Below are 9,702 nucleotides of genomic sequence, written 5' to 3'. Positions count from 1 at the left end.
CCGCTTTTCCTCAGTGTACAGAGCATGTGTATGGTGGTATGGCCGCAAGCAGACGTCCTAACTATTAAAATATATTATTGCTGATCCCATGCTATATACAGCATAAATGAAAAGAAAAAAAAAAAAGACGCCAGAAATGCAGGACTTTATTTTATTTTTTTTTGACACATCATGTCATAAAATAAATAAAAAATTATCACAATTTTTTTTTACTTCAACAAGCTGTCTTGACCAAGTCTTCATGCCTAAAAGGCATGGAGTTGCTGTCCAGTGATTGGCTGATTAGCTATTTGTGTTAACAAGCAATTGAAACAAATGTACCAAATAAAGTGGCCATTGAGGGTAGGACAGACCAGATACTTACATCTTTATTTTCTAAGATTTCCTGCTTCTTCTCCGGCTCCCACTTCCACCAGATCAGCGTCATCTGATCCAAAATCTGGTCCATCCATAGGGAGAGGATCCAGGCTCTGCGGAGAAAAGAACGGGGTCACTGAATAGAGCAGGAATAGGCAACTTTTGGCACTGCAGATGTTCTGGACTACATCTCCCCATGATGCTCTTACAGCCAAAATGCTGCAAAAGCATCATGGGAAATGTAGTCCAAAACATCAGCAGTGCCGAAGGTTGCCCCAATGCCTGGAATAGGGTAACAAGCCCTGAACACATGCGAAACTTAACATATTTAAAGAGGTACTCCAGCGCTTAATAACTTAGGTGACCTGGGGACTCCCAACTCTCCCCGATGTATGGACACAACCCAGCAGAGTTGGGGGGCCCTGTTGTGGGGTTCACGGGGGTCCCAGAGTTTTTAAATGCTGGACTACCCCTTTAAACGCTGTGTATGTATATATGGGTACACACATCCAGGTATATATTATTTATATTTTTTGCTCCAATGCATCAGATAGAAAATCTAAAGCAAGTTAAAAAAAAAAAAAAAAAATATTATATATATATATATATATATATATATATATATATATATATATATAATCTCCCGTTTTGCGTCCACAGCTCCTAGGCAGCCCCATGTATCTCCATGGTAACAGACTACAAACCAACCCTGTGCAGTCTAGGTTAGGATGGGTTCATATCACGTTTTTGGACAATACGGGACCACATATGGCTGGGGGGGGGGGGGGGGGGGAGCTACAAGCGGGCGCTCCTGTATCCCTGCTGCATGCGGCCCGTACGTAATGTATATGTAATGTAACGGTGACTCCGGTTGGCTCATTTTTGCCCCGTATGCGGTTTTTTTTGCCACAGGACCTAAAACCACATATGGTGCAAAAACGAGCCAGACCGGAGTCACTGAAATACATTACATACCGGCCGCATACAGCAAGTATACGGGAGCGCCCGGTTTTAGCTCCCCCCAGCCGTATGCGGTCCCGTAATTGCCCAAACGTGACGTGAACCCAGCCTTAGTAAGAAGTTGGGATCGACCGCTTATCGGTTTGGCCGATATTATCAGCCGATATTCACGATTTTGGACGTTATCGCCAATTACCTTGCCTATAATGCCCCGCCCCCACCACCGCACTGCCCAGAGACCACCACTGCCCCATTGCCTCCCCCCATCCCCGGTTTTATAATAACCTGTTCCCGGGGTCCGAGCTACTTCTGGCTCCTGCGGCGTCCTGTGTTACGCTGTGCACTGACGAGTGATGTCCTCAATGCGACATCACCGTCAGTGCGCACAGTGACAGCTCAGGAGGACGCCGCCGGAGCCAGAAATAGCGCGGACCCCGGGAACAGGTAATTATAAAACCGGGGATGGGGGAGGCAATGGGGCAGTGGCGGTCTCTGGCCGGGGCGGTGCGGTGGGGGGGAGCGGTGGTGGTGGTAGGACTCAGGGCCCCAGGACAGGCAGGGGATCTGCAGCGGTGTCGCGGGGGGATAAATAGCCGATAACTTATACAGGAATATCGGTATAAGTTATCGGTCGATCCCTAGTAAGAAGTTCTATAAGACTGCAGGATCAGACTACACACAGGGTCTGTTTGTAGTCTGTTACCATGGAGACATATAGATCTGCCTAGAAGCAAAACTGGAGTTTTTTTTCTCCCAACATGTGGCTTTCCAGCTGTTGCAAACTACAACTCCCAGCATGCCCTGACAGCCGAAGGCTGTCAGGGCATGCTGGGAGTTGTAGTTTTGCAACAGCAAATGAGCTGTAATGGCTGTATACATAACCTCTATATACCATCCTGATGCCGGGTCTACTATACACAGACACATTATCCTGTCTCCACCCTTCCACGTCCTTCACCCTCCCACATCTTTATCCCTCTCTCCTAAGGGTGACCCGACCCCTCCAGGCCTCACCCGGGCGTGCACCGTCCCCATTTCTGCTCTCTGTGTCTTTCCCCCGGTTACAGCCCGCCGCGATGACCCCGGACAGAGAGCTGTCAAGCAATCCTGGAGGCCGCCATGACACTCCGGAGAAACTCCTCCCTTCTCGGCGCGTGATTGGCTGAAAGCGTGGCACGTGACGCGAGAACGCGAGCGCGAAGATTTAGTCCCACGCCGCTCGCCGTAGAACTTGGCCTGGTGGTTACCATGACAACAGATCGATCTTTGAAGCTTTTTTTTTTTTTCCCGCCTTGCACTATGTATTTTAATTTTAACCCCCTAAGGGTGCGTTCACACTGAGGAATTCACTAGAGTAATTCCTCTTGAATTTCTCCGGTTACAAATAATTAACCCCTGCTTTGCCACTGACTTCAATGTATTTTGCGCTGCACTGTTCACACTGCGTAAAATTCCGCTCACGGAATTCCGTTCCGCTAGAAGAATGAACATGTTCATTCTTCTTGCGGAATACGCAAGCAGAAGTCCATTGAATGGTTAAAAAAAAAAAAAAATTCCGCTCGAAATAGTTTTCGCTCGGAATTTGTGCGGAAATTCCTGCGAAAAAAGAAATAAAAAGGGAAATTCCAATTGGTGGTTGTAGTCCAGCAAAAATCAGTTCCCTCTTATATTCCATGCAGAAAATCTGCACGGAATTCTGCACAAATTTCGCATGGAAAAAAAAAAAAGGTGAATTCCGCGGCAGAATTTTTATGCGAGGATTCCTCTCCTATTCCTTAGTGTGAATGCACCATAAAGAGACATTATTTTTATTTTTACACTAGTTTTTTCCTCCTCACATTCTAAGGGCACGTTCACACTACGGAATTCTGCGGTGTGAACTTAATATTAGTGGGAACGGGTCTCCGCGAGACCCATTCACACTGCGGAATTTCAGCGCCGCTGAAATTGTTCCGCGCTAAAAAAGAACATGTTCATTGTTTGCGCGGATTCCACGAGCCCTGCATACCCGTCAATGGTGACAGCTCAGTGCCCCGCGGCCCTCGCGCCGAAGAATATTCAGCGGCGGCCACCACACGGAATCTCCGCTCGCTGAATTTTGCGAGCAGAGATTCCGCAGTGTGAACGCACCTTAAAAATCGTAACACTTTCAATGTTTCATCTACAGACCCATATGAGGGCTTGATTTTTGCGCCATCAATTATATTTTTTAATGACATAATTTCACCACAAAATCTATGGCAAAAAACCCCAAAAAGTTATTTGCAGGGAAAAACTAAAAAAATAAAATAAAAAAACACTTTGTAAATTTTGGGGCTTCCGATTTTTATGAAGAGCAATTTACGGTAAAAATGACACCTTATCTTTATTGTGGAGGTCCGTACGGTTACAATACCCAGCTTATATAGGAATGATTTTATGTGTACTTCTGTTAAAAAATGAAAACTTTTTGCATGAAAATTAGTAAGTTTAAAAATGTCCTCTTCCGACCCCTATAACTTTTTTTTTTTTTTTTTTAAGTATACGGGAATGTGTGACAGGTCATTGTTTTGCGCCGTGATCTGTAGTTTTTATCGGTACCATGTTTGTTTTGATGGGACTTTTGATCGCATTTTATAAATTTTTTCAGGGTAGAAGGTGACCAAAAATACGCAATTCTGGACTTTCTTTTTAACGTATAGGCCATTGATCATGCCGTCTAATTAACAATATATCTTTATAGTTTGCCACTACCAGTAAGCACATGTAAAGCCAGCATAGAGCGCACCTTCACCAGCGGATCTGCAGTGTAAAATACGCTGAAAATACACGCGTGTGAACATACCCTTACACTAGTTTTTAGTCCAGCCCATGCTCCAGCCTTTGCTCAACTTTAATTGCGGAGTCTAAAGGGTTAATTCCAGGCATCGGTCCGATCGCCGGTGTCCGGCGTTAGCTCCTAAGCTCGCTTCATAGACCTGCCGTCCAGGTTGTTAAGGGGTTAAAGTGAATAAATAAATATATTTTTACTTACCGTATATACTCGAGTATAAGCCGGAGTTTTTCAGCACGATTTTTTGTGCTGAAAACACTCCCCTCGGCTTATACTCCAGTGAACTTTCCACCCGCAGTGGTTTTCAATCTGCGGACCTCCAGAGGTTTCAAAACTACAACTCCCAGCAAGCCCGGGCAGCCATCGGCTGTCCGGGCTTGCTGGGAGTTGTAGTTTTGAAACCTCTGGAGGTCCGCAGGTTGAAGACCACTGCGGCCTTCGACATCATCCAGCCCCCTCTCACCCCATTTAGTTCTGTACAGTACTTGCCTCCGCTCGGCGCTGGTCCGGTGCCGCAGGACTGTCCGGAGAGGAGGTCGTCCGGTGGGATAGTGGTTCCGGGCTGCTATCTTCACCAGGGAGGCCTCTTCTAAGCGCTTCGGGCCCGGCCCCAGAATAGTCACGTTGCCTTGACGACGACGCAGAGGTACGTTCATTACCAACGTACCTCTGCGTCATCGTCAAGGCAACGCCTCTATTCCGGGCCCAAAGCGCGGAGAAGAGGCCTCCCCGGTGAAGATAGCAGCCCGGAACCACTATCCCACCTCCTCACCGGACAGCCCTGCAGCACCGGACCAGCGCAGAGCGGAGGCGAGTACTGTACAGAACTAAAGGGGGTGAGAGGGGGCTGGATGATGTCGAAGGCCGCAGTGGTCTTCAACCTGCGGACCTCCAGAGGTTTCAAAACTACAACTTCCAGCAAGCCCGGACAGCCGATGGCTGCCCGGGCTTGCTGGGAGTTGTAGTTTTGAAACCTCTGGAGGTCCGCAGGTTGAAGACCACTGAGGGCGGATAGTTCACAAGAGAATGATGAAGGGGGGGGGGGTGGCATGATGACAAGGGGATGATGAAGGGGGGGTGTGTGTGGGATGATGACAAGGGGATGATGAAGGGGGGTGGGGATGATGACAAGGGGATGATGAAGGGGGGTGGGGATGATGACAAGGGCATGATGAAGGGGGTGTGGGATGATGACAAGGGGATGATGACAGGTGATGATGATGATGAGGGTCTGAATGATGACAGGGTGATAATGATGAGGATGTTAATGACGGGGGTCTGGATGATGACAGGGGGGGATGATGTATTTCCCACCCTAGGCTTATACTCGAGTCAATAACTTTTCCTGGGATTTTGGGGTGAAATTAGGGGCCTTGGCTTATACTCGGGTCGGCTTATACTCGAGTATATATGGTACAATATTTCTTCATATGTAAGATCCTGAAGTGAGGGAAGATTTTTTTTTTTGCTTATATAGTGCAGCATTGCCCATTATTAGAGAACAATGTAGAGGTTCTTGTGTATGCCATGTGCTTACCTGTTTTAGCTGATGTAGAAGGCAAGGGATAGGCGCCTTGTTGGTTTGCAACATCATTGAGGTTCTGCTGTGCAGCCTACATTCCCCATTAAAATGAGGACAAAATATGAGGACGGAATAGGAGGAGGAGATATAAGGGCGGTGTACGAGTATGAGAGCGTCATCGTTGTTTTTCCTCTTCCACAAGGTTTAAGTAGGAAGATCGGGCGACGCAGAATATTCTACTAATATAAGATAAATAATCTGGTTCCAGGGATGGATCTTTCTTTCTGGCAACATTCACTTGTGTTTTTCGATCCCTATCCTGAAATATACTAGTATAGAAAAACACCGTAAACCACACTCACCGCAAGGCTTACAGGGGTAGTCTACTGGGAATTTATTTTTTATTTTTAAATGAACTGCTTCCCGAAAGTTAAACAGATTTGGAAGTTACTTCTATTTAAAAATCTTATTCCTTCCAGTACTTATCAGCTGCTGTATGCTCCACAGGAAGTTTTATTTCTTTTTTAATTTCCTTTCTGTCTGACCAGAGTGCTCTCTGCTGACACCTCCGACCAGACCAGGAACAATTCCCTATAGCAAACCTATCCTGCTCCGGACAGTTCCTAAAATGGACAGAAGTGTCAGCAGAGAGCACTGTGGTCAGACAGAGAGGACATTCAAAAAGAAAAGAACTTCCTGTGGAGCATACAGCAGCTGATAAGTACTGGAAGGATTAAGATTTTTAGTAATTTGATAAAATATATATATGAATTTCCACCAGAGTACCCCTTTAAGCCAGATGACTCCGCTTTACATCCTCAAGCAGACCCGGTTCCAGATTTCCTGCAGGGCGCTCAGAGGCAACTGCCGGCGGTTTCGCGCTGCGTGTGCTTCTTGAGGCCTCATGAGGCCGGAAGAAGCGCACACAGCGCGAAACCGCCGGCAGTCGCCTCTGAGCGTCCTGCAGGAAGTCTGGAACCGGGTCTGCTGGAGGATGTAAAGCGGAGTCATCTGGCTGAAGCCTTGCGGGGGAGTGCGGGTTACAGTGTTTTTCTAAACTAGAATATTGCAGTGACTTGAATTTATTACTGGTTATCCAGGAAAATTATATTATATAAAAAAAATGTTTATATATCAACTGACAGATTTGTAAATCACTTCTATTAAATCTTAATCCTTTCAGTACTTATGAGCTGCTGAAGTTGAGTTGTTCTTTTCTGTCTAAGTGCTCTCTGAGGACACGTGTCTCGGGAACTGTCCAGAGTAGAAGCAAATCCCCATAGCAAACCTCTTCTATTCTGTGCAGTTCCCGAGACAAGCAGAGATATCAGCAGAGAGCACTGTTGCCTGACAGAAAAGAACAACTCAACTTCAGCAGCTGATAATTATAGGAAGGATTAAGATTTTTTTAACCCCTTAAAAGGACTCATGGTTTTTCAGTTTTCATTTTTTCCTCATCATCCTCTAAAAATCATAACGCTTTCAATTTTACACCTAAAATTCCATATTTTGGCTTATTTTTTACGCTTAAATTTAAAATTTTGATGTTTAAAATTGTTATTTTCTGACCCCTATAACTTTATTTTTCCGCGTATGGGGCGGTATGAGGACTCATTTTTTGCAGTACCTTTCAGGAAGATTTTAGCAGTACCTTTTTTTTCTTATTGATTGGACTTTTTGATCGCTTTTTATTAATCTTTTCATGATATAAAAAGTGACCAAAAATACGCTATTTAGGACTTTGGATTTTTTTTTGGGCGCACGCTATTGACCGTGTGATTTAATTAATGATATATTTTTATATATACCACATATTTCTATTATTTCTATTTTTATTTACACTTTTTTTTTTTTTTTTTAAATGGGAGGCGATTCTTACTTTTATTAGGGAAGGGGTTAAATGATCTTTATGAAATTTTTTTTCACACTTTTTTTTGCAGCGTTATAGCTCCCTCTAGTGGCTATAGCACTACACATATAGACCTTATACACAGATCACCCCCATGCATTAACATGGAGATGATCTGTGTTATCGGTGGGCGATTGCTCAAGCCTGGATTTCAGGCATGGAGCAATCAATCGCCGATCGGACACGATGGAGGCAGGTAAGGCGCCCTCCGTTCATGTTCTAGCTGATCGGGACATTGCGATTTCACCACGATGGTCCGACCAGCCTGACTGAGCTGCCGGTAGTGTATTTTTGTTACTTTAGACACGGCGATCAACTTTGAATGCCGCGTCTAAAGGGTTAATAGCATGCGGCACCACGATCGGTGTCGCACGCTATTAGCCCAGGGTCCCGGCGTTCAATAGCCGCCAGGACTGATCCTCTATGATGCGGGGTCACGGTGTGACCCCACGTTATATATCGGGATCGGGAGCAGAGCGTACAGGTACGCCCTGCGTCCTTAAGAGGTTGATAGATGTCATTTACAAATCTGTTTAACTTTCTGGAGCCAGTTGATATATATGTTTTTCCTGGAATACCCCTTTAGTATAGACAAGTGGCAGAAGCTCCATGAGAAATGAAGAGATGGAGAGAATAGAGGCCAATTGTCCCCGGAATGACTTGGTGACTGGAGCAGCAAAATGTGTCCATTCATTCTTTATTTTGAACATTCTAAAGTGTATAGACCCTGTTAATTAATTCACTTGGGGGGACATTTACCTCTGTTCTTGTGATCGAGGGGTGCCCTAGTGCTCAGACTCCACTGATCAGCTAGTTCCCCCATGGATAGGGGTCGGGTTTAAATTTTGGGATAACCCCTTTAAGAAACACAAGCCGATATGCGATGGAATATCCTGGTAAGCACTGTCCACTTAAAGGGGTACTCCGGCGCTTAGACATCTTATCCCCTATCCAAAGGATAGGGGATAAGATGCCTGATCACGGGGGTCCCGCCGTTGGGGACCCCCGTGATCTTGCATGCCGCACCCCGTTTAAAATCAGTCCCCGGAGCGTGTTCGGTCCGGGTCTCATTACTGCTGATCACGGGGCCGGAGCGCCGTGACGTCAAGGCTCTGCCCCGTGTGACGTCACGCTCCGCCCCCTCAATGCAAGCCTATGGGAGGGGGCGTGACATTTGTCACGCCCCCTCGCATAGGCTTGCATTGAGGGGGCAGAGTGTGACGTCACACGGGGCGGAGCCTTGACATCACAAAGCAAAGCTCCGGCCCCGTGATCGGCAATAATCAGACCCGGAGCGATTCCAACCTTTGGAAAGCAACTTTTCCTTATTTTTACCATGAAAGGGGTACTCCGGTGGAAAACTTTTTTTTTTTTGTCAACTGGTGCCAGAAAGTTAAACAGATTTCTAAATTAAATGGCTACTGAGGAATAAGACTACGGTCTTGAAACGCGTATAGCCTGTCTTTTTTACTATCACCACCTTTTATTATCATCATGAACTTTTAAGAAACTTTTAATCTAGCCTATTAGCCTTTGGCAGCGCTGCAGCACCTTATAATACGGACCACTACAGGATCGCGCGCGCGAATCTACACGAGGACGCCAGGGACTACTTCAAATCCAGACATCTGCTGAAATTACATTTATCCTAAACTACTGTGGCCGGATGCCCATCCGTGCCAACCTGCAATTGCACCCATCAAGACGGCACAACAACCGGGTCGACTCACCCATCTGTATAGAAGCACGGACCTACCAGTTAATGAGAACTATTGGACTGTGGACTTAGCAACTATTTTTGCTTCACAATTTTTTCTCCGCATATCTTTTTGCTAATTTTTAGGCTAAATTGTGCTTTTACATAGGTGGTTGATTCATTATTTTTATTCTTTAGTTCACATCTGGTGCAAAGGCCCTGCCCAGATGTGTTACTTTATGCCATTTCATCATATTTTGTATTAACAAATGTCTATTCAGTTTGCTTATCTCTGCTTCAGGTCTTACACTCAATGGGGGAGATTTATCAAAACCTGTGCAGAGGAAGAGTGGGGCAGTTGCCCATAGCAACCAATCAGATTGCTTCTTTCATTTTCCACAGGCCTCTTTAGAGGCCTGTGGAAAATGAAAGAAGCAATCTGATTG

The 9,702-nt window shown here is 45.7% G+C and overlaps 1 protein-coding gene across 1 annotated transcript in view; it reads right to left on the bottom strand.

The window, feature by feature from the left end:
- SAMM50 (SAMM50 sorting and assembly machinery component) overlaps nt 1-2,490 on the bottom strand; it is a gene marked incomplete in the record, with an annotated part of 16,222 nt that extends 13,732 nt beyond the window's left edge. The window contains 2 exon segments of the mRNA XM_056517418.1: nt 365-470; nt 2,332-2,490. Coding sequence (XP_056373393.1) covers nt 365-448 — 84 coding nt within the window.
- Between the last annotated feature and the right edge of the window lie 7,212 nt (nt 2,491-9,702).

Source organism: Hyla sarda, chromosome 4 (genome assembly GCF_029499605.1).
Source record: "Hyla sarda isolate aHylSar1 chromosome 4, aHylSar1.hap1, whole genome shotgun sequence".
Classification (NCBI taxonomy): Eukaryota; Metazoa; Chordata; class Amphibia; order Anura; family Hylidae; genus Hyla; species Hyla sarda.
Note: the sequence above shows the minus strand (reverse complement) of the source record. Positions and strands in the feature narration are given on the sequence as shown.